The sequence below is a fragment of the Scyliorhinus torazame genome, chromosome 18 (genome assembly GCF_047496885.1).
Source record: "Scyliorhinus torazame isolate Kashiwa2021f chromosome 18, sScyTor2.1, whole genome shotgun sequence".
NCBI lineage: Eukaryota > Metazoa > Chordata > Chondrichthyes > Carcharhiniformes > Scyliorhinidae > Scyliorhinus > Scyliorhinus torazame.
Window position 1 is genome coordinate 170,076,970 of NC_092724.1, and position 27,008 is coordinate 170,103,977.

At 54.9% G+C, this 27,008-nt stretch overlaps 1 protein-coding gene across 4 annotated transcripts in view; it reads right to left on the minus strand.

The window, feature by feature from the left end:
- Window positions 1-8,847: 8,847 nt before the first annotated feature.
- Window positions 8,848-27,008, minus strand: part of LOC140395747 (phosphoribosyl pyrophosphate synthase-associated protein 1) — a 56,693-nt gene continuing 38,532 nt past the window's right edge. For 2 of the 4 annotated variants that reach the window (XM_072483903.1, XM_072483901.1), the window contains 4 exons: window positions 25,091-25,135; window positions 22,056-22,126; window positions 10,930-11,076; window positions 8,848-9,364 (listed from right to left, as the gene is read on the minus strand). In XM_072483903.1, coding sequence (XP_072340004.1) covers window positions 9,206-9,364; window positions 10,930-11,076; window positions 22,056-22,126; window positions 25,091-25,135 — 422 coding nt within the window. In that variant the 3' untranslated portion in view covers window positions 8,848-9,205. The remainder of the gene's footprint in view (window positions 9,365-10,929; window positions 11,077-22,055; window positions 22,127-25,090; window positions 25,136-27,008) is intronic. The other 2 variants (XM_072483900.1, XM_072483902.1) reach the window with 1 other exon arrangement.

Here is a 27,008-nt window from a genome sequence, read left to right on the forward strand (position 1 = left end):
TCCGCTCCGATCTCAGACTGAGCGCCGCTGATCCGCAGAAGTTCCCACTGCCCCCAAGCCCCGCCCCCCATAGCAACCGTCACCACGGCCCATTGTTACAGCCAGCCAATCAGCACACAGCCCACACCCACAGCCAAAAGCCATTGGTCGAGACTGACAGCAGTCACAACTCGCTACCCAATGGCAGCGAAGCGCCGTCTGTAACCTAGCAACAAGCGAAAAAACAGGAGTGTGTAAGGGAGAGAGAGTGTGTGAGGGGGAGAGAGTGTGTGAGGGGGAGAGAAAGTGTGTGGGGGGGAGAGAGTGTGTGGAGGGAGAGAGTGTGTGGGGGGAAAGAGTGTGTGGGAGGGAGAGAGAGTGTGGGAGGGGGAGAGAGTGTGTGGGGGGGGAGAGAGTGTGTGGGGGGGAGAGAGTGTGTGGGGGGGAGAGAGTGTGTGGGGGGGAGAGAGTGTGTGGAGGGAGAGAGTGTGTGGGGGGAAAGAGTGTGTGGGAGGGAGAGAGAGTGTGGGAGGGGGAGAGAGTGTGTGGGGGGGGAGAGAGTGTGTGGGGGGGAGAGAGTGTGTGGAGGGAGAGAGTGTGTGGGGGGAAAGAGTGTGTGGGGGGAGAGAGTGTGTGGGAGGGAGAGAGAGTGTGAGGGGGGAGAGAGAGTGTGGAGGGAGAGAGTGTGTGGGGGGAGAGAGTGTGTGGGAGGGGGAGAGAGTGTGTGAGGGGGAGAGAGTGTGTGGGGGGGAGAGAGTGTGTGGGGGGGGAGAGAGTGTGTGGGGGGGGAGAGAGAGTGTGGAGGGAGAGAGTGTGTGGGGGGAAAGAGTGTGTGAGGGAGAGAGAGTGTGTGAGGGAGAGAGAGTGTGTGAGGGAGAGAGTGTGAGGGAGAGAGAGTGTGTGAGGGAGAGAGTGTGAGGGAGAGAGAGTGTGGGGGGAGAGAGTGTGTGGGGGGAGAGAGTGTGTGAGGGAGAGAGAGTGTGTGAGGGAGAGAGAGTGTGTGAGGGAGAGAGAGTGTGTGAGGGAGAGAGAGTGTGTGAGGGAGAGAGAGTGTGTGGGGGGGGGGAGAGAGAGTGTGGAGGGAGAGAGTGTGTGGGGGGAAAGAGTGTGGAGGGAGAGAGTGTGTGAGGGGGAGAGAGTGTGTGAGGGAGAGAGTGTGTGGGGGGAAAGAGTGTGTGAGGGAGAGAGAGTGTGTGAGGGAGAGAGAGTGTGTGAGGGAGAGAGAGTGTGTGAGGGAGAGAGTGTGAGGGAGAGAGAGTGTGGGGGGAGAGAGTGTGTGAGGGAGAGAGTGTGAGGGAGAGAGTGTGAGGGAGAGAGAGTGTGTGAGGGAGAGAGAGTGTGTGAGGGAGAGAGAGTGTGTGGGGGGGGGGGAGAGAGAGTGTGGAGGGAGAGAGTGTGTGGGGGGAAAGAGTGTGTGAGGGAGAGAGAGTGTGTGAGGGAGAGAGAGTGTGTGGGGGGAGAGAGTGTGTGAGGGAGAGAGAGTGTGTGAGGGAGAGAGTGTGAGGGAGAGAGAGTGTGTGAGGGAGAGAGAGTGTGTGAGGGAGAGAGAGTGTGAGGGGGGGAGAGAGAGTGTGGAGGGAGAGAGTGTGTGAGGGAGAGAGAGTGTGAGGGAGAGAGAGTGTGTGGGGGGAGAGAGTGTGTGAGGGAGAGAGAGTGTGTGAGGGAGAGAGTGTGAGGGAGAGAGAGTGTGTGAGGGAGAGAGAGTGTGAGGGGGGGAGAGAGAGTGTGGAGGGAGAGAGTGTGTGGGGGGAAAGAGTGTGTGAGGGAGAGAGAGTGTGTGAGGGAGAGAGAGTGTGTGAGGGAGAGAGTGTGTGGGGGGAGAGAGTGTGTGGGAGGGAGAGAGAGTGTGGGAGGGAGAGAGAGTGTGTGGGGGGAGAGAGAGTGTGTGAGGGGGAGAGAGTGTGTGAGGGAGAGAGAGTGTGTGAGGGAGAGAGAGTGTGTGAGGGAGAGAGAGTGTGTGAGGGAGAGAGAGTGTGTGAGGGAGAGAGAGTGTGTGAGGGAGAGAGAGTGTGTGAGGGAGAGAGAGTGTGTGAGGGAGAGAGAGTGTGTGAGGGAGAGAGAGTGTGTGAGGGAGAGAGTGTGTGGGGGGAGAGAGTGTGTGAGGGAGAGAGAGTGTGTGAGGGAGAGAGAGTGTGAGGGGGAGAGAGTGTGAGGGGGAGAGAGTGTGAGGGGGAGAGAGAGTGTGTGAGGGAGAGAGAGTGTGTGGGGGGAGCGAGTGTGTGAGGGAGAGAGAGTGTGTGAGGGAGAGAGAGTGTGTGAGGGAGAGAGAGTGTGTGAGGGAGAGAGAGTGTGTGAGGGAGAGAGAGTGTGTGAGGGAGAGAGAGTATGTGAGGGGAGAGAGAATGTGGGGGGAAAGAGTGTGTGAGGGGGAGAGAGTGTGTGGGGGGAGAGAGTGTGTGAGGAAGAGAGAGTGTGTGAGGGAGAGAGAGTGTGGGGGGAGAGAGTGTGTGAGGGGGAGAGAGTGTGTGAGGGAGAGAGTGTGTGGGGGGAGAGAGTGTGTGAGGAAGAGAGAGTGTGTGAGGGAGAGAGAGTGTGAGGGGAGAGTGTGTGAGGGAGAGAGAGTGTGGGGGGAAAGAGTGTGTGAGGGGGAGAGAGTGTGTGAGGGAGAGTGTGTGAGGGAGAGAGAGTGTGGGGGGAAAGAGTGTGTGAGGGAGAGAGTGTGTGTGAGGGAGAGAGTGTGTGGGGGGAGAGAGTGTGTGAGGAAGAGAGAGTGTGTGAGGGAGAGAGAGTGTGGGGGGAGAGAGTGTGTGAGGGGGAGAGTGTGTGGGGGGAGAGAGTGTGTGAGGAAGAGAGAGTGTGGGGGGAAAGAGTGTGTGAGGGGGAGAGTGTGTGTGAGGGAGAGAGTGTGTGTGAGGGAGAGAGTGTGTGTGAGGGAGAGAGTGTGTGAGGGGGAGAGAGTGTGTGAGGGGGAGAGAGTGTGTGAGGGAGAGAGTGTGTGAGGGAGAGAGAGTGTGGGGGGGAGAGAGTGTGTGAGGGAGAGTGTGTGAGGGAGAGTGTGTGAGGGAGAGAGTGTGTGAGGGAGAGAGAGTGTGTGAGGGGAGAGAGTGTGTGGGGGAGAGAGTGTGTGAGGGAGAGAGAGTGTGTGAGGGAGAGAGAGTGTGTGAGGGAGAGAGAGTGTGTGAGGGGAGAGTGTGGGGGGAGAGAGTGTGCGAGGGGGAGAGAGAGTGTGTGAGGGAGAGAGAGTGTGAGGGGAGAGTGTGTGAGGGAGAGAGAGTGTGGGGGGAGAGAGTGTGTGAGGGGGAGAGTGTGTGGGGGGAGAGAGTGTGTGAGGAAGAGAGAGTGTGGGGGGAAAGAGTGTGTGAGGGGGAGAGTGTGTGTGAGGGAGAGAGTGTGTGTGAGGGAGAGAGTGTGTGTGAGGGAGAGAGTGTGTGAGGGGGAGAGAGTGTGTGAGGGAGAGAGTGTGTGAGGGAGAGAGAGTGTGGGGGGAGAGAGTGTGTGAGGGAGAGTGTGTGAGGGAGAGTGTGTGAGGGAGAGAGTGTGTGAGGGGAGAGAGTGTGTGAGGGGAGAGAGTGTGTGGGGGAGAGAGTGTGTGGGGGAGAGAGTGTGTGGGGGAGAGAGTGTGTGAGGGAGAGAGAGTGTGTGAGGGAGAGAGAGTGTGTGAGGGGAGAGTGTGGGGGGAGAGAGTGTGCGAGGGGGAGAGAGAGTGTGTGAGGGAGAGAGAGTGTGAGGGGAGAGTGTGTGAGGGAGAGAGAGTGTGGGGGGAAAGAGTGTGTGAGGGGGAGAGAGTGTGTGAGGGAGAGAGTGTGTGAGGGAGAGAGTGTGTGAGGGAGAGAGTGTGTGAGGGGGAGAGTGTGTGTGAGGGGGAGAGAGTGTGTGAGGGAGAGAGAGTGTGGGGGGAGAGAGTGTGTGAGGGAGAGTGTGTGAGGGAGAGTGTGTGAGGGAGAGAGTGTGTGAGGGGAGAGAGTGTGTGAGGGGAGAGAGTGTGTGGGGGGAGAGAGTGTGTGAGGGAGAGAGAGTGTGTGAGGGGAGAGTGTGGGGGGAGAGAGTGTGCGAGGGGGAGAGAGAGTGTGTGAGGGGAGAGTGTGTGAGGGGAGAGTGTGTGAGGGGAGAGAGTGTGCGAGGGGGAGAGAGTGTGCGAGGGGGAGAGAGAGTGTGTGAGGGGAGAGAGTGTGCGAGGGGGAGAGAGTGTGCGAGGGGGAGAGAGTGTGCGAGGGGGAGAGAGTGTGCGAGGGGGAGAGAGTGTGCGAGGGGGAGAGAGTGTGCGAGGGGGAGAGAGGGGGGGGAGAGAGAGTGGGGGGGGAGAGAGAGTGGGGGGGGGAAGAGAGTGGGGGGGGAGAGAGAGTGGGGGGGGAGAGAGAGTGGGGGGGGAGAGAGAGTGGGGGGGGAGAGAGAGTGGGGGGGGAGAGAGAGTGGGGGGGGAGAGAGAGTGGGGGGGGAGAGAGAGTGGGGGGGGAGAGAGAGAGTGGGGGGAGAGAGAGAGTGGGGGGGGGGAGAGAGAGAGTGGGGGGGGGGAGAGAGAGAGTGTGTGAGGGGAGAGAGTGTGGGGGGAGAGAGTGTGTGAGGGGGAGAGAGTGGGGGGGGAGAGAGAGTGGGGGGGGAGAGAGAGTGGGGGGGGAGAGAGAGTGGGGGGGGAGAGAGAGTGGGGGGGGAGAGAGAGTGGGGGGGGAGAGAGAGTGGGGGGGGGAGAGAGAGTGGGGGGGGGAGAGAGAGTGGGGGGGGGAGAGAGAGTGGGGGGGGAGAGAGAGTGGGGGGGGAGAGAGAGTGGGGGGGGAGAGAGAGTGGGGGGGGAGAGAGAGTGGGGGGGGAGAGAGAGTGGGGGGGGAGAGAGAGTGGGGGGGGAGAGAGAGTGGGGGGGGAGAGAGAGTGGGGGGGGAGAGAGAGTGGGGGGGGAGAGAGAGTGGGGGGGGGAGAGAGAGTGGGGGGGGAGAGAGAGTGGGGGGGGGAGAGAGAGTGGGGGGGGATAGAGAGTGGGGGGAGAGAGAGTGGGGGGGAGGAGAGAGTGTGTGAGGGGAGGAGAGAGTGTGTGAGGGGAGAGAGAGTGTGTGAGGGGAGAGAGTGTGTGAGGGGAGAGAGTGTGTGAGGGAGAGAGAGTGTGTGAGGGAGAGAGAGTGTGGAGGGAGAGAGAGTGTGGAGGGAGAGAGAGTGTGGAGGGAGAGAGAGTGTGGAGGGAGAGAGAGTGTGGAGGGAGAGAGAGTGTGGAGGGAGAGAGAGTGTGGGGGGAGAGAGAGTGGGGGGGAGAGAGAGTGGGGGGGAGAGAGAGTGGGGGGGAGAGAGAGTGGGGGGGAGAGAGAGTGGGGGGGAGAGAGAGTGGGGGGGAGAGAGAGTGGGGGGGAGAGAGAGTGGGGGGGAGAGAGAGTGGGGGGGGAGAGAGAGTGGGGGGGGAGAGAGAGTGGGGGGGGAGAGAGAGTGGGGGGGAGGAGAGAGTGGGGGGGAGGAGAGAGTGGGGGGGGGAGGAGAGAGTGGGGGGGGGAGGAGAGAGTGTGTGAGGGGAGAGAGTGTGTGAGGGGAGAGAGTGTGTGAGGGGAGAGAGTGTGTGAGGGGAGAGAGTGTGTGAGGGGAGAGAGTGTGTGAGGGGAGAGAGTGTGTGAGGGGAGAGTGTGTGTGAGGGGAGAGAGTGTGTGAGGGGAGAGAGTGTGTGAGGGGAGAGAGTGTGTGAGGGGAGAGAGTGTGTGAGGGGAGAGAGTGTGTGAGGGGAAAGAGAGTGTGAGGGGAGAGAGAGTGTGGGGGGGGAAGAGAGTGTGGGGGGGAAGAGAGTGTGGGGGGAAGAGAGTGTGGGGGGGAAGAGAGTGTGGGGGGGAAGAGAGTGTGGGGGGAAGAGAGTGTGGGGGGGAAGAGAGTGTGGGGGGGAAGAGAGTGTGGGGGGGAAGAGAGTGTGGGGGGGAAGAGAGTGTGGGGGGGAAGAGAGTGTGGGGGGGAAGAGAGTGTGGGGGGGAAGAGAGTGTGGGGGGGAAGAGAGTGTGGGGGGGAAGAGAGTGTGGGGGGGAAGAGAGTGTGGGGGGGAAGAGAGTGTGGGGGGGAAGAGAGTGTGGGGGGGAAGAGAGTGTGGGGGGGAAGAGAGTGTGGGGGGGAAGAGAGTGTGGGGGGGAAGAGAGTGTGGGGGGGAAGAGAGTGTGGGGGGGAAGAGAGTGTGGGGGGGAAGAGAGTGTGGGGGGGAAGAGAGTGTGGGGGGGAAGAGAGTGTGGGGGGGAAGAGAGTGTGGGGGGGAAGAGAGTGTGGGGGGGAAGAGAGTGTGGGGGGGAAGAGAGTGTGGGGGGGAAGAGAGTGTGGGGGGGAAGAGAGTGTGGGGGGGAAGAGAGTGTGGGGGGGAAGAGAGTGTGGGGGGGGAAGAGAGTGTGGGGGGGGGAAGAGAGTGTGGGGGGGGAAGAGAGTGTGGGGGGGGGAAGAGAGTGTGGGGGGGAAGAGAGTGTGGGGGGGAAGAGAGTGTGGGGGGGAAGAGAGTGTGGGGGGGAAGAGAGTGTGGGGGGGAAGAGAGTGTGGGGGGGAAGAGAGTGTGGGGGGGAAGAGAGTGTGGGGGGGAAGAGAGTGTGGGGGGGAAGAGAGTGTGGGGGGGAAGAGAGTGTGGGGGGGAAGAGAGTGTGGGGGGGAAGAGAGTGTGGGGGGGAAGAGAGTGTGGGGGGGAAGAGAGTGTGGGGGGGAAGAGAGTGTGGGGGGGGAAGAGAGTGTGGGGGGGAAGAGAGTGTGGGGGGGAAGAGAGTGTGGGGGGGAAGAGAGTGTGGGGGGAGAGTGTGTGGGGGAGAGTGTGTGGGGGAGAGTGTGTGGGGGAGAGTGTGTGGGGGAGAGTGTGTGGGGGAGTGTGTGGGGGAGTGTGTGGGGGGAGAGAGTGTGGGGGAGAGAGAATGTGGGGGAGAGTGTAGGGGGAGAGAGTGTGAGGGGAGAGAGAGTGTGGGGGGAGTGTGTGTGGGGGAGTGTGTGGGGGAGAGAGTGTGAGGGGAGAGCGTGTGGGGGGAGAGAGTGTGTGGGGGTAGAGAGTATGGGGGGGAGAGAGTGTGAGGGGAGAGAGTGTGAGGGGAGAGAGTGTGAGGGGAGAGAGTGTGTGGGGGGAGAGTGTGTGGGGGGAGAGTGTGTGGGGGGGAGAGTGTGTGGGGGGAGTGTGAGGGGAGAGTGTGTGGGGGAGAGTGTGTGGGGGAGAGAGTGTGGGGGGAGTGTGTGGGGGGAGAGAGTGTGTGGGGGGAGAGAGTGTGAGGGGAGTGTGTGGGGAGAGTGAGTGTGTGGGGGAGAGAGTGTGAGGGGAGAGAGTGTGTGGGGGGAGAGAGTGTGTGGGGGGAGTGTGGGGGGAGAGAGTGTGAGGGGAGACAGTGTGAGGGGAGAGAGAGTGTGGGGGGAGAGTGTGTGTGGGGGGGGAGAGAGTGTGTGGGGGGGGAGAGAGTGTGTGGGGGGGAGAAAGTGAGGGGAGAGTGTGGGGGAAGAGTGTGTGAGGGGAGAGAGTGTGTGGGGGGAGAGAGTGTGGGGGGAGAGAGTGTGGGGGGAGAGAGTGTGGGGCGAGAGTGTGGGGGGGGGGGGGAGAGAGTGAGGGGAGAGAGAGTGTGGGGGAAGAGTGTGTGGGGGGAGAGAGTGTGGGGGGAAGAGTGTGTGTGGGGTGGGAGAGAGTGTTGGGGGGGGAAGAGAGTGAGGGGAGAGAGAGTGTGGGGGAAGCGTGTGTGGGGGGGGAGAGAGCGAGGGGAGAGAGTGAGGGGAGAGTGACCCTCAGGGGTCTGTGCTGGGACCACAACTGTTCACAATATACATAATGATCTGGAAGAAGGAACTGAAGGCACTGTTGCTAAGTTTGCAGATGAATCAAAGATCTGTAGAGGGACAGGTCGTATCGAGGAAGCAAGGGGGCTGCTTAAGGACTTGGACAGGCTAGGAGAGTGGGCAATGAAGTGGCAGATGGTATACAATGTGGAAAAGTGTGAGGTTGTGCACTTTGGAAGGAGGAATGGAGGCATAGACTATTTTCTAAATGGGGAAATGCTTCGGAAATCAGAAGCACAAAGGGACTTGGGAGTCCTTGTTCACGATTCTCTTAAGGTTAACGTGCAGGTTCAGTCGGCAGTTAGGAAGGCAAATGCAATGTTAGCGTTCATGTCGAGAGGGCTAGAATACAAGACCAGGGATGTACTTCTGAGGCTGTATAAGGCTCTGGTCAGACCCCATTTGGAGTATTGAGAGCAGTTTTGGGCCCCGTATCTAAGGAAGGATGTGCTGGTCTTGGAAAGGGTCCAGGGGAGGTTCACAAGAATGATCCCTGGAATGAAGAACTTGTCGTATGAGGAAGCGGTTGAGGACTCTGGGTCTGTACTCGTTGGAGTTTAGAAGGATGAGGGGGGATCTTATTGAAACTTACAGGATACTGCGACGCCTGGATAGAGTGGACGTGGAGAGGATGTTTCCACTTGTAGGAAAAACTAGAACCAGAGGCACCATCTCAGACTAAAGGGACAATCCTTTATGAGGAGGAATTTCTTCAGCCAGAGGGTGGTGAATCTGTGGAACTCTTTGCCGCAGAAGGCTGTGGAGGCCAAATCAATGAGTGTCTTTAAGACCGAGATAGATAGGTATTTGATTAATAAGGGGATCAGGGGTTATGGGGAGAAGGCAGGAGAATGGGGATGAGAAAATATCAGCCATGATTGAATGGCGGAGCAGACTCGATGGGCCGAGTGGCCTAATTCTGCTCCTATGTCTTATTGCAGTGTTAATGTAAGCCTACCTGTGACAATAAAGATTAGTATATTATTATATTGTGTGCAGACTCCACACAGACAGTCACCCGAGCCTGGAATGGAACCCGGGTCCCTGACGCTGTGAGGCAGCGGTGCTAACCACTGTGCCGACCTTTAGTTAATAACATGATACCCAACCCATCACCATCCTGAATCCTAGATGATGCCAACACAAAATTTACACCAGAATAATAAATAAAAATCTTTGAGCAGGAAGTCAGCATATTTTCCACCAACATTTAATTCCACATCTCTGTTGTGGCTTGTTCAGTCTGTACAGGAAGTGTGAGTTAACAAACTGCATGAAGTTTATTAATATACAACAGCCGTGAGCAGCGATTTTCAACAGACTGGACAGTCTTTATTTACAGAATGAAATGACAATGTAGCAACTATTTAAAATGTTGATTGGAAAGCAGGGCATTTCTTGTCACACAATGATTTTTTTTTAAACAGAGAGAGACAGTCAGCACCCAGTCATTCGAGGCACAGTGCTCTCAGTAATTACAGCGGTGCCAGGCATTACTATAATGCACTTGCATAACACACTTCACAGCTTCAGAGGGGAATCTCCGAAGCGGTTAGTCATCGACTGTGATGTTGCGGAACAGATAGGACATGGATTCACCATTGTGGATGCGGCGGATGGCTTCGGACAGGATCATGCTGACATCCACAGTTTTGATCTTGGGGCATTGTAGTTTTTGCACCTCATGAGGAATGGTGTTTGTTACAACCACCTTCAAGCGAAAGAAGAGTTAAATTATATTTATATTCGCGACTTCGGAGGAAACTGAAAGGAAGAAATCAATGCATAAAATCTGACAAACAGATATGGTCAGGGTAGGGGGGTTGGTGTGGGGGGAGCGGGCGGGCGGGGGGGGGGGAGCGGGGGGAGCAGGCGGGCGGGGGGGGGGGGGGGAGAGCGGGCGGGCGGGGGGGAGCAGGCGGGCGGGCGGGGGGGGGAGAGCGGGTGGGCGGGGGGGAGCGGGCGGGTTAGATGGGGTGAGGAGAGTGGGGGTATGGGGGAGCGGGCGGGGGGGGGGGAGCAGGCGGGCGGGCGGGGGGGAGCAGGCGGGCGGGCGGGGGGGAGCGGGTGGGCGGGGGGAGCGGGCGGGCGGGTTAGATGGGGTGAGGAGAGTGGGGGTATGGGGGAGCAGGCGGGCGGGGGGGGGGGAGCAGGCGGGGGGCGGGGGGGGAGCGGGCGGGGGGCGGGGGGGGGAGCAGGCGGGGGGCGGGGGAGCGGGTGGGCGGGTTAGATGGGGTGAGGAGAGTGGGGGTATGGGGGAGCAGGCGGGCGGGGGGGAGCAGGCGGGCGGGGGGGGGGGGGTGAGGAGAGTGGGGGTATGGGGGAGCAGGCGGGCGGGGGGGAGCAGGCGGGCGGGGGGGGGGGGGGGGTGAGGAGAGTGGGGGTATGGGGGAGCAGGCGGGCGGGGAGCAGGCGGGGGGCGGGGGGGCGGGGGGCGGGGGAGCGGGGGGGGGGGGGAGCAGGCGGGCGGGGGGAGCGGGCGGGTTAGATGGGGTGAGGAGAGCGGGCGGGGGGGGGAGCGGGCAGGCGGGCGGGGGGGAGGAGGCGGGCGGGGGGAGCGGGCGGGGGGGGGGAGAGCGGGCGGGCGGGTTAGATGGGGTGAGGAGAGTGGGGGTATGGGGGAGCAGGCGGGCGGGGGGGGGGGGGGTGAGGAGAGTGGGGGTATGGGGGAGCAGGCGGGCGGGGGGGGGAGCAGGCGGGGGGCGGGGGGGGGGGGGGGTGAGGAGAGTGGGGGTATGGGGGAGCAGGCGGGCGGGGGGGGAGCGGGCGGGGGGCGGGGGGGGGGGGTGAGGAGAGTGGGGGTATGGGGTAAAAACAAAGCCAGCATCAATGTGCCGGGAATGCCAGCCTGGTTCTGTGAAAGGGCGTTTCACTCCGCTCGGGGGCATTCACAATGGTCACATTGTTTGGCCTTGTTCACTGTCCGTTTCTTTCAGGTTATATTTCAGGGAAGTGTCTTGAACATTTTGACATTAAAAAGGAATCCCATTGCTGAAGCTCCCAGCAAACTTCACGCTCCTTGAAACCAGCCAAACACAAACCACCCCAACCAGCTCACATCTGAAAACCAACACCAATTAAAACGGAGAAACGTTCTAACTTGAACAAAAACAGAAAAATACTGGACCATCTGAGCAGGTCTGACAGGATCTGGAGAGAAGGGAGCTCACGTTTCGAGTCTGGTTGACTCTTTGTCAAAGCTTTCTAATTACTCACTCGCTACCTAAAATAAACTTTTTCTTCAGTCAGACTAAACAGAGACAACTAAGTTAATACCTCATTAATAGCTGACTCCTCGATCAAACAGGGGGCATCAGCAGAAAGAAGACCATGGGTAGCCATGACATATATTTTATATGCTCCTCGCTCCTTTAGAATCTCAGCAGCTGCGACAAAACCATCAACATCATCAATAATGTCGTCCTGTTGGGGAAAGGGAGGGTGTAGAAGGAAGAAGAGGAGAAACAACTTGAATCAGCACAGCTTCAGTAAAGTTTAGCTACTTTGTGCCAGATATACATTCCCACAGCCTCACTTTCTAGAACAGTATTTACAGCCAACATCACACAGATCACTTTAAATACCCATTTATTCCATTACTATCAATGGAATCTTGCTCTGAAACAATTGGCTGGGGAGGTGGTGGTATGGCGGTGTTTTCACCGGCTGGTAATTCAAAGACCAAGGTGATGCTCTGTGGACCTGAGTTCAATCCCCACCAGGGCAGATAGTAAAATTTGAATTCAATAAAAATCTGGAATGAAAAGTCTAATGAAGACCATGAAACCATTGCCAATTGTCGTAAAAAGTCATCTGGTTCACTAATGTCCTTTCGGGAAGGAAGTCTGCCGTCCTTACCCGGTCTGGCCTACATATGACTCCAGACCACAACAATGTGGTTGACTTGTAAATGTCCTCTGCAATGGCCGAGGAAAGCACTGTTCCAGGGCAATAAGTGATGGATAATAAATGCTGACCCTCACATGAATGAAAAATCTGTTCTGGCATGTTGTAACCACTGTAAAACAAGCATAATATAAATTCAGGGGGTTTCTTTTTCCCCCTGAAATTAATCTTGTCTCGAGGATTAATTTGTTTTCATCTGTATTCACTAATTCCCCAGGGCTCAGAGAATAAAAGTGGAAAAATAACTATGGAGAACAAGGAAATGGCAGAGAAGTTAATCGATATTTTGCATCAGTCTTTCCTGGAGCGAATACTGCAAGCACTCCAAAAATAATACAAAGTAGAGGGGGAGGAGTTAAACACAGTCACCATCATCAGGTAATCAGTTTTAGGCAAACTAATGGGTTAAAGGCTGACAAGTCCCCTGGACCTGATGGTTTATATCCCTGGACCTTGGAGGAGGTAGGGACAGAGATTGTGCATGCATTGGTAGTCATTGTCCCCAAATCCTTGGATTCTTGTGCTGTGCCAAAGGGTTGGAAAACTGCCAATGTGGTTTAGCACAGTGGGCTAAACAGCTTGCTTGTAATGTAGAACAAGGCCAGCAGCGCAGGTTCAATTCCTGTACCGGCCTCCCCGAACAGGCGCCGGAATGTGGCGACTAGGGGCTTTTCACAGTAACTTCATTGAAGCCGCATTGTGACAATAAGTGATTATTATTATTACCTTGTTCAAGCCGGGAAGGATGAAGCAGGAATCTACAGATCAGTTAGTCCAACTTCAGTTATTGGGAAAATATTGGAATTAATTATTAAGGCGAGAATAGCAGTGCATTTGGGAAGTTATAATCTGATCAAGCAGAGTCAGCAGGTTTCACGAAGGGGAAATCCTGTCTGACCAATTTTTAATAAATTAATTTAGAGTACCCAATTCTTTTTTCCCCAATTAAGGGGCAATTTAGCGTGGCCAATCCACCTACTCTGTGCAAACTCCACACGGACAGGGACCCGGAGCCGGGATCAAACCAGGGTCCTCAGCACCATGAGACAGCAGTGCTAACCACTCTGCCACCCTATGTCTGACCAATTTACTAAAATACTTTGAGGGGTGTCAGATGTTGTATATTTGGATTTTCAAAAGGCATTTGATAAGGTGCCACACAAAAGGCTACTGGAGAAGATAGGAGCTCATGGTGTTGGAGGTGATATTCTGGCTTGCACAGTGGATTGGCTAACTAACAGGAAGCAGCGAGTCGTGATAAGGGGGTCTCCCTCAGGTTGGAGGGCAGTAACCAGTGGAGGGCCACAGGGATCAGTGCTGGGCACAGCTCTTCACAATATATATTAATGATGTGGAGGAAGAAACAGAGTGGCCAAATTTGCTGATGATACGAAGGTGGGAGGGACAGCAGGTTGTTAGGAGGTTAGAAATAGTTTAGAGATAGTAAAGGACGGAGATGGGAACCTGGTTGGTGATTCAGCAGGGGTGAATAAGGCGTTTAGGGATTTCTACAGCAGGCTGTACAGGTCGGAACCCCCTACGGGGCCGGAGGGGATGAGGCACTTCTTGGAGGGGCTGAATTTCCCAAAGGTGGACGGGGAGCTGGTAGAAGGTTTGGGGGCCCCAAACGGGCTGGAGGAGACGGTGGAGGGCTTGAAGGCCATGCAGGCGGGTAAGGCCCCGGGTCTGGACGGGTACCCAGTGGAGTTTTATAAAACGTTCTCTGGGATATTGGGGCCGGTGTTGTTGAGGATGTTCAATGAGGCAAGGGAAAGAGGGGTGCTGCCCCCGACGATGTCACAGGCAACGATTTTGCTGATTCTTAAGCGGGACAAGAACCCGGAGCTGTGTGGGTCCTACAGGCCGATCTCCCTGTTGAATGTAGATGCCAAGTTGCTGGCCAAAATCTTGTCATCCAGGATTGAGGATTGTGTTCCGGAAGTTATTGGGGAGGACCAGACGGGATTTGTTAAGGGCAGGCAGTTGGTGGTCAATGTAAGAAGGCTGTTAAATGTGATCATGATGCCCTCGGAAGGTAGGGAGGTGGAGGTAGTGATCGCAATGGATGCAGAGAAGGCTTTTGATCGGGTAGAATGGGAATATCTGTGGGAGGTACTGGGACGGTTCGGATTCGGGCGGGGCTTTATTGACTGGGTCAGGTGGCTGTATCAGGCTCCTGTGGCAAGTGTGAGGACGAATAGGACAACATCGGACTATTTTAGACTGCACCGGGGGACGAGACAGGGATGCCCCCTCTCCCCACTTTTGTTTGCGCTAGCTATAGAGCCATTGCCAATTGCTCGGAGAGCCTCGAGGGGCTGGAGAGGACTGGTCAGGTGGGGGTGTGGTGGTGGGAGGGGGGGGGGGTGGAGTACAGGGTTTCGCTCTATGCGGTTGACCTGTTTCTGTACGTTTCGGACCCAATAGAGGGGATGGAAGAAATCATGAGGGCTCGAGGGGAATTTGGCCAGTTTTCGGGGTACAAGCTAAACATGGGGAAAGAGTGAGATGTTTGTGGTCCAGGCGAAGGGACAGGAGAGGCGACTGGGAGAGCTGCCATTTACGTTAGTACCTGGGCATCCCACGTGGCGCGGGAATGGGACCGGCTGCATAAATTGAATCTGGCCCAGCTGGTGGACCAAATGAAGGATGATTTTCGGAGATGGGACGCGCTTCCGTTGTCTCTGGCTGGGAGGGTTCAAACGGTGAAGATGACGGTCCTCCCGAGATTCCTATTTATATTTCAGTGTCTCCCCATCTTTATTACGTGGTCCTTTTTTAAGCGGGTAAATAGAGTGATCACGGGCTTCATCTGTGTGGGCAAGAAATGCTCGAGCCGAGTCGGGGAGGGCTGGCGCTGCCAAATTTTAGCAACTATTACTGGGCGGCTAATGTAGCCATGATCAGGAAGTGGGTGGTGAGGGAGGGGTCGGCATGGGTGGGTATGGAGGCGGCTTCATGTAAGGGCACCAGTCTGGGGGCGATGGTAACTGCGCCTCTGCTGTTCCCGCCGGCACGGTACTCCACCAGCCCCGTGGTGGTGGTGGCCCTGAGAGTTTAGGGCCAGTGGAGGCGGCATGTGGGAGCATCGGTCTGGTCCCCAATCTGTGATAATCACCGGTTTGCCCCGGGGAGTATGGACGGGGGGTTCCGGATATGGCGGAGAGCAGGGATTGAGAGGATGGGGGATATGTTTATAGAGGGGAGCTTTCCGAGTATGAGGGCGCTGGAGGAGAAGTTTCGGTTGGCGAGGGGAAACAAATTCAGGTATCTGCAGGCGCGGGACTTCCTACGTAAACAGGTGTCAACCTTCCCGCTCCTACCACCAAGGGGGATTCAGGACAGGGTAGTTTCCAGAGGGTGGGTGGGAGAAGGGAGCGCCTCGGACATTTATAAGGAGCTTATGGGGTCAGAGGAGACGCAGACCGAGGAGCTGAAGCGCAAGTGGGAGGAGGAGCTGGGAGGAGAGATCGAGGATGGTCTATGGGCAGACGCGTTGAGTAGAGTCAACGCGTCCACAACCTGTGCCAGGCTCAGCCTGATATAATTCAAGGTCATTCACCGGGCTCACATGACAGTGGCCCGGATGAGCAGGTTCTTTGGGGTGGAAGACAGGTGTGCAAAGTGTGCGGGAGGGCCGGCGAACCATGTCCACATGTTCTGGACATGTCCGAAGCTTAGGGGATTTTGGCAGGGGTTTGCGGATGTCATGTCCACGGTGTTAAAAACAAGGATGGCGCTGAGTCCCGAGGTGGCGATTTTCGTGGTGTCGGAAGACCCGGGAATCCAGGAGGAGAAAGAGGCAGATGTTCTGGCCTTTGCCTCCCTGGTAGCCCGGAGACGAATACTATTAGCTTGGAGGGACTCAAAGCCCCCGAAGTCGGAGACCTGGCTATTGGACATGGCCAGCTATCTCTGTCTGGAGAAAATCAAGTTCGCCTTGAGAGGGTCACTGTTAGGGTTCACCCGGAGGTGGCAACCGTTCGTCGACGTCTTTGCGGAAAATTAATCGTCAGCAGACGGGGGGTAGTTTAGATTAGACTAGGGGGGTAATAAAGGTGGGACCTGTAAGGGAGGTAAATAGCTTTTGCACTATGTTTATAGTTTCATGTATATTGTTTATTTTGTTGTTGTAACTATACCAAAAATACCTCAATAAAATTTTTATTAAAAAAATAAGAAATAGTTTAGAGATATTGACAGGTTCAGTCATAGTTATAGATTGGATTAATCAAATTGGCCTGGGTAGCCTTGAGGGAGAGTTTAAGTAGAAACATAGAAAATAGGTGCAGGAGGCCATTCGGCCCTTCGAGCCTGCACCACCATTCAATGTGATCATGGCTGATCTGCAAATTCAGTATCCCACTCCCGCTTTCTCTCCATACCCCTCGATCCCTTTAGCCGCAAGGGTCACGTCCAGCTCCCTCTGGAATATATCCAACAAACTGGACCCAACGGCTTTCTGTGGGAGAGATCGCCAAAAGTTCACAACTGAGGACCCTGAAGGCAACTGAAGAAGTTCTTCCTCATCTCAGTCCTGAATGGCTGACCCCTTATTCTTCGGCTGTGACCCCGAGTTCTGGACGTTCCCAACATCGGGAACATTCTTCCCGCATCCAGCCTGTCCAGTCCCATCCGGATTTTATATGTTTCTATGAGATCCCCTCTCATTCTTCTGAACTCCAGTGAGTACAAGCCCAGTCGATCCAGTCTTTCTTCATCTGTCAGTCCTGCCACCCCGGGAATTAGTCTGGTGAACCTTCGCTGGACACCCTCAATAGCAGGAATGTCCTTCCTCAAACTAGGAGACCAAAACTGCCACAATGCTCAAGGTGTGGCACATTGCAGAAGGCAGCTCACCCCACATTCCTCATCAGAAAAGAACACTCGGTGGTGGTGTTGCCAGCACCACCCACATCACAAGAACACATAAAGGACGATGTGTCCAGGTGCTGCAGACAATCTCATATCTCAAAACAATGAGCAGTTATTCTGCTGTGTTTCATTGCTGAGCAGAAACAAAATCTTAATTCCCTGGCATCAGTGCTCAGGAAAGAGTGAGCTATTCGTTGGAATGGGCTATACTTGATACAGGCTGGGACCAGTGTCCTGGCCAATTGCATAACTAAGGCTGTGGACAGGACTTTAAATAAAGGTGGGTGTAGTGGTGAGGGTTTGGCTAAAAGTCCAAAGAGAAAGGTCAAGGCTTCTAGTGTAGCAATGTGGGAAAAAGCAAACAGAAGGGAGATGGTATTTTCATTGGATCAGTAATCTGCAGACCAGGATAATGCTCTGGGGACCAGGCTTTGAATCTCCCCACGTCAGTTGCATCAATTAATAAAAATCTGGAATTACACAGGGTCTCGTTATATGCAGACGACCTACTCCTATATATTTCTGACCCGTTTGGGGGGATGGGGGAGATTGAATGGTCTAAATTGAAACCTCAGTAAAAGTGAGGTTTTTGTGATCCAGGCGAGGGGACAGGAGAGGAGACTGGGGGGGGGGGGTTGCCATTTACAGTGGTGGGAGGGAGTGTCCGTTATTTGGGAATACAGGTGGCACGGGGATGGGAGCAGTTACATAAATTAAATCTGGCCCGGTTAGTTGAACAAATGAAGGAGGGCTTTCGAGGTGGGACACGCTCCCGTTGTCACTGGCGGGGAGGGTGGGACAGCTCCCGTTGTCACTGGCTGGGAGGGTGGGACAGCTCCCATTGTCACTGGCTGGGAGGGTGGGACAGCTCCCGTTGTCACTGGCGGGGAGGGTGGGACACGCTCCCGTTGTCACTGGCGGGGAGGGTGGGACAGCTCCCATTGTCACTGGCTGGGAGGGTGGGATACGCTCCCATTGTCACTGGCAGGGAGGGTGGGACAGCTCCCGCTGTCACTGGCGGGGAGGGTGGGACAGCTCCCGTTGTCACTGGCGGGGAGGGTGGAACAGCTCCCGTTGTCACTGGCGGGGAAGGTACAGATCGTAAAAATGACGGTCCTCCCAAGATTTCTGTTTGTTTTCCAGTGCCTCCCTATTTTTATCCCAGAGGCCTTTTTTAAGCGGGTGAATGCAGTGATCTCTGGGTTTGTGTGGGGGGTAAAACCCCGTGAGTGAAGAAAGTACTGCTGGAGCGGAGCTTGGGGGGGGGGGGGGGGGGGGGGGGGGCGGCTGGTGCGCCGGACTTTAGCAACTGTTACTGGGTGGCAAATATAGCCATGAGTAGAAAGTGGGTAGTGGGGGATGGGTCGGTGTGAGAGACGGCATCATGTAAGGGCACAGGTTTGGGAGCATTGGTAACAGCTCCTCTGCCATTCTCACCGGCCCGATACTCCACAAGCCCAGTGGTAGTGGCTGACCTAAGAGTTTGGGGACAGTGGCGGAAGCATATGGGAGTGGAGGGAGTGTCAGTGTGGACTCCAATTTGTGGTAATCACCGGTTTGTCCCGGGGAGGATGGATGGGGAGTTTCGGAGGTAGCAGAGAGCAGGGATTGAGAGGCTGGGGGATGTTTATTGATGGGAGCTTTCCCTGTTTGGAGGAGGAGTTTGAATTGCCGGGAGGGAATGGGTTTCGATATCTGCAGGTGAGGGACTTTGTGCGAAGGCAGGTTGCGACCTTTCCGCTTCTACCGCCACAGGGGAGACAGGACAGGGTAGTTTTTAGAATGGGGTGGGGAAAGGGAAGGTATTGTACATCTATAAAGAACTTATAGAGTGGGAGGAAACCCAGAAAGGTGAGCTAAAGCGTAAATGGGAAGATGAGCTGGGAGGGGAGGTAGAGGCGGGTCTTTGGGAGGAGGCTCTGAGCAGAGTCAACACGTCCCCATCATGTGCCAGGCTCAGCCTGATACAATTCAAGGTGGTTCACCGGGCACACATGATGGTGGCCCGGATAAGCAGGTCTTTTGGGGTGGAAGACAGGCGTGTGAGGTGTGCAGGAGGGCCAGCGAATCATGTCCACATATTTTGGGCATGTCCGAAGCTTAGGGGATTCTGGCAGGGATTTGCGGGTGACATTTTGACCTTTGGTAGCCCAGAGACGGATATTGCTCGCAGGGAGGGACTCGGACAAAATCAGGGGTGTGGGTTAGCGACATGGCCGGGTTTCTCAGACTGGAAAAAACGAAGTTGGCCCTGAGAGGATCAACGTTAGGGTTCGTCCGGAGGTGGCAGCCGTTTATCGACTTCTTGGGAGAAAACTAAACTGTCAGCAGATTCAATAAGGGTGGGGGGGGCGTTAGGCTGGAGGGAACAGCAATGGATGGAGGGATGTGTTACGCACTTAATTATGTTGACATTTGTATTTGTATCGTTTATTGTTATAAAACTATAAATGCCTCAATAAAATGTTTTTTTTTTTTTAAATATCTGGAATTAAAAGTCAATTAAAACAAATTTTTTTTTACAGGATGTGGGCGTCACTGGTTAGGCCAGAATTTATTTCCCATCCCTAGTTGCCCTTTAGAAGGTGGTGGTGAGCTGCCTTCTCAAACCGCTGCAGTCCCTGAGGTGTAGGTACACCCACAGTGCTGTTAGGGAGGGAGTTCTAGGATGTTGTCCCAGCGACAGTGAAGGAACGGTGATATATTTCCAAGTGGTGAGTGAGTTGGAGGGGAACCTCCAGGTGGTGACTTCCCCAGGTGTCTGCTGCCTTGTCCTTCATGACGGTCGTGGTTGTGGGTTTGGAAGGTGCTCAGAAGCCTTTTCTAAAATAAATTTTAGAGTACCCAATTATTTCTTTCCAATTAAGGGGCATTTTAGCGTGTTCAATCCACCCACCCTGCACATCTTTGGGCTGTGGGGGTGAAACCCACGCAGACACGGGGAGAATGTGCAAACTCCGCACAGACAGTGACCCGGGGCCGGGATCGAACCCGGGTCCTCAGCGCCGTAGGCAGCAGTGCTAACCATTGCGACATCATGCTGCCTGCTTTGGTGAGTTCCTACTGTGCATCTTGCAGATTGTACACACGGCTACATCTGTGTGTCAGTGGTTGAGGGTATCGATGTTTCTGGGTGAGGTGCAATCAAGCGGGGCTGCTTTGTCCTGGATGGTGTTGAGCTTCTTGAGTGTTGTTGGAGCCGCGCTCATCCAGGCAAGTGGACAGTATTCCATCACACTCCTGACATGTGCCTTGTAGATGGTGGACAGGCTTTGGGGGGTCAGGAGGTGAGTTACTCTCCGCAGGATTCCCAGCCTTTGACCTGCCCTGGTAGCCACAGTATTAATGTGGCTGGGTCCAGTTCAGTTTCTGAACAATGGTAGTCTCACGATGTTGATTGTGGGGGATTCAGTGATGGAAATGCCATTGAATGTCAAGGAGCGGTGGTTAGATCGTTTCTTGGAGGAGAAAGTCATTGTCTGGCACTTGTGTAGCAAGAATGTAACTTGCCACTTGTCAGTCCAGGCCTGGATATTGTCCAGGTCTCGCTGCGTTTGGACAGGGACTGCTTCATTATCTGAGGAGCCACAAATGGTAAACATTGTGCGACTGGCAGCGAATATCCCCACTTTGAACCTACGATGGAGTGAAGGTCATTGATGAAGCAGCTGAAGATGGTTAGGCCAAGGGTACTCCGAGGAACCCCTGCAGTGATGTCTGGAGCTGAGATGATTGACCTCCAACAAATGTGACAAATCTCAGTGACTGATGGCCTACACCCAGGGTTGTAAAGGAGATAGCTACAGAAATAGTGGGTGCGCTGGCTGTGATTTTCCAGAATGCATTGGATTTGGGAACTGTGCCAACAGTGTGGAAATCGGAAAATGTTACTCTGATTTTCAAGAAAGGTGGGAGGGAGAAAGCAGGAAACTATGGACCACTTAAACCCAAATCAGTTGTTGAGAAAATGTTGGAATCCATCACTAAGGAAGTGTTATCAATGAAGCTAGAAAAGAATAGTATGATTAGAGTCAACATAGTTTTACTAAAGGGAAGTCCTGCTTACTGGACTTTTCTGAAGATGTAACTGGTAAGGTAGAAACCAGTGTACTGGGCCGGGATTTCCAAAAGGCTTTCGATAAGGTGCCACACAGGCTAATAATTGCACATGGAGTTGGAGGTAATATATTGGCATGGAGAGGATTGGTTAACGGTTAGGAAGCAGAGGGTGGGCATAAATGGGACTTTTTCAAGTTGGCAATCTGTGAATAGTGGAGTACGGTAAGAGACAGTGCTGGAGCCTCTATATTAATGACTTAGATGAGGAGACAAAGAGGTAAGTACCAAAGTTTGCTGATGGTACAAAGCTAGGTGTAAAGGTAAGCTGTGGGGAGGACACAAAGGAACTACAAAAAGATATCGACCGAGGTTTAGCGAATGGGAAACAAGATGGCTGATGGAGGGAGGTTATTTACTTTGGTTAAAAAAAATAGAATAGCTGAATATCTTTCCAAGGTGAGAAACTACTAAGAATTGATACTCACTGAGATTTGGGTGTGCTCCTTCGGAGAGGACGAAATGTTAACACACGGACGCAGCAAGCAATTAAAAAGTCAAATGAATGTTTTGCCTTTATTGTAAAGGGATTCTTTCTTAATTGACCACAAAATGACTGGACTATTCCTCCCCGGTTTGCATATCTTGTCTCACAGTACACCAAATTGAAAATATACACCATTAAGAACCAGTGTCCCAAGTTACCCTTCTGGGTTTTGGGATACTCTCACTTTTAACATCAGCGGGGTGCTTAACACTTTGCTCTCTACATTTATGAAAAAATAAGGTAAAGATAAGGGAAAGTCGCCATAGTCCCAGATGACCAGAGGCTGCTTCCCCCTTTGAGGGGGGAGAGCTGACTGGTGCTGATTAACCTGAGGGTCACCACACCTCAGGCGTGAGGAAAGATTGAGAAGGTGGGCCTTTCATGAATAGAAAAAATATACTAGTATTGGAGGTGGTGCAGCAAAGGTTCACTAAATTGGTCCTGGGGTGAGGGGCGTGTCCTATGATGGAAGGCTGAGTAAATTAGATCGATTTTCTCTGGAGTTGGTAAGAACAAGAGGTGATCTCATAGAAACCTACAAGATTGTGAAGGGGTTTGATAGGATAAACACTCAGATTGTTCCTGCTGGTTAGAGAACCTAGAACACTGGGCACAATCTCAGGATAAGGGGGCTGGGCATTGAGGACCGAGATGAGGAGAAATGACTTCAATCAGAGGACTGTGAATCTTTGGAATTCTCCACCCCAGAGGATTGTGGGTGCTCCACCGCTTAATACATTGAAGGCCGAGATTGGTAGATTTTTGGTTTCTCAGGGAAACGGGGAATATGGGGAATGGAATGAGGCCCAAGATCAGGCAGGATCGTATTGACTGGCAGATCAGACCGCCCGGCCGACTCCCGCTCCTTTTTCTTTGTTCTTGCGCAAATACAGCCTAATAGGGAAATCACATCACCCTGTTTCACTCACTAATCAGGCAATGATACCACCATCAATCAATAATAGCCTGCCTCAAAATGCCAGTGATAAACAATGACCGTATACAATTTAATTCTTACCACAATGATGGCTATTCTTCCACCAACATCTCCAACTACAGTGATGGGTGGCTTCTCTTTCGGCATCATCACTGCACAATGAAAAGAGACAGGTTACTTGTATCAAGCACGCTGTGGCCAAAAAAGTTCCTTCTAACCGCCTCTCTGGGAGTAAAACAAAAGGCACATTCCACACAGGCAGCATGTTATAGACACCATTTTATCAATTCTCTTAGAAGATCATGCACAATGCAGCTTAGAGAAGAGGCTGTGCCGACAGTGGAGCTGGAGAGGGAAGAGGGTTTAGGTTATAGTTTGTCAATTAAAGGGATTGGTTGCTTTGCAGTTGTACTTTAACCCAAAACATGTTAGGGGTCCATTTTTCCATTGCCTTAAGAATCTTGAATACCCCAGATCTCCTTTCCCCACTGGAAACAATTCCAAGCTCTCCAACCTCTCCTTGTAGTTACGAGCTGGGCTTGTGCGCTGCCTCTAATACCTCCACATCTTTGCTGCACTGCGATCAGCAGAACTGTAGGGCTGGGCACAGCAAGACTTTGCACTGAATCATCACTTTCTAAGATTTGTGTGTCTTTTCTTTCTGGTGTTACACATTAGTGTATGGTCTGCACACACCATCATTGTAGTAAAATGTTCAATTTCACAAGGAAAAACACAGAGACAAAGCTATAAATTGAGCAGCAGATACAGAAGGGACATCTAATGTGTCGCCAGGTCCAAACTTCAGAACTTTGTTGCTGCTGATGAGCAGGGCAAACCAGGGTCAACAGTGGTGAGGGCTCCAATAATTCCCAATTGATTCATACTCTCAATAAATGTTGAAGTGATATACCCAGTCTGGAAACAAAATCTAAACACGATCAGAAAAGGTGCAAGGTCTGACAGCAGTAGTGTGCGACCCAGAGTGCTTCACAATGAGCTTCCTGTTGCAGAATGTGCATTTTATTCATCTCCTGTATCATGAGAGAACTAATTCATAGCATGCATTCACAAATGGCAGAATGAAGGTTCCTTTATTCCAACACCACCCAAGCTTTTCAAACACTGATAACTGAAGGTTTGGGTTGAGCCTGGTTACTCTTCAGCCGCCTCATTCATTGTTTATATGGCACAAGTGCAAAGAAACCAGTTCCAATATCCCAAAAGCTCTCACCACCTAACAAAAGCCAAACATACAACACCCAGCAATCAGTCTGAAGGAATGCTCCAGTGGTTGCTGTGTGTGGTGTACGCAATAGTCAAACGTCATTACTACAAACCCAAGCACAACCGGTAGATCAAAGCTCATCAATGCTTCACCAGAACATGGCAGGTTTGTATGAATGAGTTTTGAAACTGTGCGGAACTGGAAAGTTTGATGGACATGGGCTCCCTGTGCTATTCCCCATCCTTTTCCAAAGCTCAAACCTGGTGTCCTGCGCTTCTCAAGACACTTAACATAAATTTTCCTTCTCCTTGGGTATTACTGGTGATTACTTGGGTATTACCCACAGATAACAGCTGTGGAGGAAGAATGAATGGTCCAGTCCGGCACAGTATTTGAAACATGCAATACATGGCTAATCACAGCATCAGGAAAGCAGAACAAAATGTGTGTAAAAGACCACAGCTCAGAGTAAACTCTCAGCCTTTACTGCAGAGGTTTTCAAATGCTCCCATTTCAGGGAGACCACGACCATTAGCACACTGCTGGGCACCCCCATCCTAACTGGCAACAGCTGACCAAACAAAACAGACCCTAACCCTAACCCCACCAGAAACATCAACCCATTGAATCAAAAAACAAATACAAAACCTGACACCCCCTCTCTCCCCCACCCACCCCACCCAGTGTTTGCAAATCAAGTATTACAGAGTCCCCATACTGCAATATCAAGCACACTATTACAAGTCTAATAGATGTACTACCACGTACAGAACGGAAAATGTAAGAGCAAACTGTTGTAGTTAAGGGGTCAGTATTGTCAGGGATTTTAACTTTGCACAATGCAAAAGGTACAAATTCCAACCAGTTTTGAAAATTTACCACCAAAAGCCTTGGCTGCACTGGATCCTGCTTCCCAGGGAAACAATACCCTTGAGAAGTAAGTTTAAGCCCACGGGTGTCCCTCCCTCTGGACCAGAAGCTCCGCATTCAAATACCACTTCAGGGTTTGATGGCTGTGGAAGGTGTGTTTGGAACATGGCCAAACAGGTTTAATATCCAGCCTGCAAATCCTCCAAAGGGCCTGATGTCAGGAGGAGAGCTTCCTTTTCAGCCAAACTGCAGAAGGCAACTGCAAACCACTGCCCTACTTCACCAAGCACAATCATGGACCAATCCCATAGGAGTCCAGGGTCACCAGCACCTCCCTCAGGCTTGGTGCCTGCAGGAGGACATGGAGGTGGGGATGAAAACCTTTCTCCAGTCACTGCGACAACAACATGAGAATTAAATCAATATACAAATTACAACGGTCTCAGATAACATCAGAATACTGTCAATGCACTTGGGGTTCATTGATAACAAATCAGCCCAAGTCCAGACTGAAAACTTGAAGGGTTTGAAGGACAAGAGGTTTATTACTGGTTCCTCATCGACATGTGAAACATAAATCTCATACCCAGTTCCTTTCAGACAAATCGGATTGTTTGTCTTGGGCAGTTTATCAGCTGATACTAATGACACAAAGCAGGAGCTTGCTTTTTTTCACCTTTACTGACGTTCTCAGAACAGCACCCCCAAGTTTTATTCCTTCTGTATTTGCATTTTTAAAATCTCTACAAACATGCCAATACTGCTGAAGGATATGCTCGTTTTAAAAAAAGAGAATTTCTATTTGATTAACAGGACACTGACACTATGGTCCTTCCATACATTTAGGAAAAATGTGAGAAATTCTGCTTCACTGGTTATTCAGTCTGACACTCAAGGCCCCTCCATGGTCAACTGTCCATTCAAACATGCAGATAAAAAGCTGCAAATCACAAACAGCCCTGCTTAACCCAGAACCAGACCTCGCACAAATTTAAATGGAAGAATTATACTCTCGTACTTGGAAGCTCAATGCCAGGAAACGGAACTTGCAGCCTATGTACAGCTAAAAGCACAAACGCACAAAGGCAGAACATAAATTAATAAAACAAAACAAAGTTACAATACAACATAATGTGAAGGAGTAAAAGCAATGGAGTCAAACACACACAGACCTTCTGTATATCAGCTGGTGAGAGGGCTATTAAATTCCACTCCCATCTAACACACTTTGTAATTTCAAGCAACCAAACTGACATTAGAACCTGGCAGGTTCGCAAGCATCATCTGAAGGAGATGCAATCAATTTCCTGGAATGTAAACCATAGCTATGGTGAAAGTGAAGTCGGCAGCAGAGGCTGTCAGCTGCCAACCATCCCAGACCACAAAGCAATTTCAGGTGAAATTAGATCATCAACTGAGTGACCAGATGTATGAGCATCTCCAATGGCTTCGCTGGTTGAGAGTCACGGTTCCAGCTTTCATTCCTTGGATGTAATTTCATTTCACGGCACAGCAATTACAGCATTGTAACTGGATTCACTGCCTCGGGGGGCGGGCGAGAGCGGGGCCGGGGGCGGGCGAGAGCGGGGGCGGGCGAGAGCGGGGCCGGGGGCGGGCGAGAGCGGGGCCGGGGGCGGGCGAGAGCGGGGCCAGGCGAGAGCGGGGCTGGGGGGGGGGGCGGGCGAGAGCGGGGCTGGGGGGGGGCCGGGCGAGAGCGGGGCCGGGCGAGAGAGAGCGGGGCCGGGGGCGGGCAAGAGCGGGGGGGCGGGCGAGAGCGGGGCTGGGGGGGGGGGGGGGTGAGAGCGGGGCTGGGGCTGGCGAGAGCGGGGCTGGGGCGGGCGAGAGCGGGGGCGGGCGAGAGCAGGGCTGGGGGGGGGGGGCGGGGCGAGAACGGGGCTGGGGGGGGCGGGCGAGAACGGGGCTGGGGGGGCGGGCGAGAGCGGGGCTGGGGGGGCGGCGGGCGAGAGCGGGGCCGTGCGAGAGCGGGGCTGGGGGGGGGGGGCGAGCGAGAGCGGGGCCGGGCGAGAGCGGGGCTGGGGGGGGGGGGGGCGAGAGCGGGGCCGTGCGAGAGCGGGGCTGGGGGGGGGGGGGGCGGGCGAGAGCGGGGCCGGGCGAGAGCGGGGCTGGGGGGGCGGCGGGCGAGAGCGGGGCCAGGCGAGAGCAGGGCCGGGGGCGGGCGAGAGAGGGGCCAGGCGAGAGCGGGGCTGGGGGGGGGCGGGCGAGAGCGGGGCTGAGGGGGGGGGGGCGGGCGAGAGCGGGGCTGAGGGGGGGGGGGCGGGCGAGAGCGGGGCTGGGGGCGCGGCGGGCGAGAGCAGGGCTGGGGGGGGGGGGGGGCGGCGGGCGAGAGCGGGGCCGGGGGCGGGCGAGAGCGGGGGCGGGCGAGAGCGGGGGCGGGGGAGAGCGGGGCCGGGGGCGGGCGAGAGCGGGGGCGGGCGAGAGCGGGGCCGGGGGCGGGCGAGAGCGGGGGCGGGCGAGAGCGGGGCCGGGGGCGGGCGAGAGCGGGGCCGGGGGCGGGCGAGAGCGGGGGCGGGCGAGAGCGGGGCCGGGGGCGGGCGAGAGCGGGGCCAGGCGAGAGCGGGGCTGGGGGGGGGGCGGGCGAGAGCGGGGCTGGGGGGGGCCGGGCGAGAGCGGGGCCGGGCGAGAGAGAGCGGGGGCGGGCAAGAGCGGGGGGGCGGGCGAGAGCGGGGCTGGGGGGGGGGGGGGGGTGAGAGCGGGGCTGGGGCTGGCGAGAGCGGGGCTGGGGCGGGCGAGAGCAGGGCTGGGGGGGGGGGCGGGCGAGAACGGGGCTGGGGGGGGCGGGCGAGAACGGGGCTGGGGGGGCGGGCGAGAGCGGGGCTGGGGGGGCGGCGGGCGAGAGCGGGGCCGTGCGAGAGCGGGGCTGGGGGGGGGGGGGCGGGCGAGAGCGGGGCCGGGCGAGAGCGGGGCTGGGGGGGGGG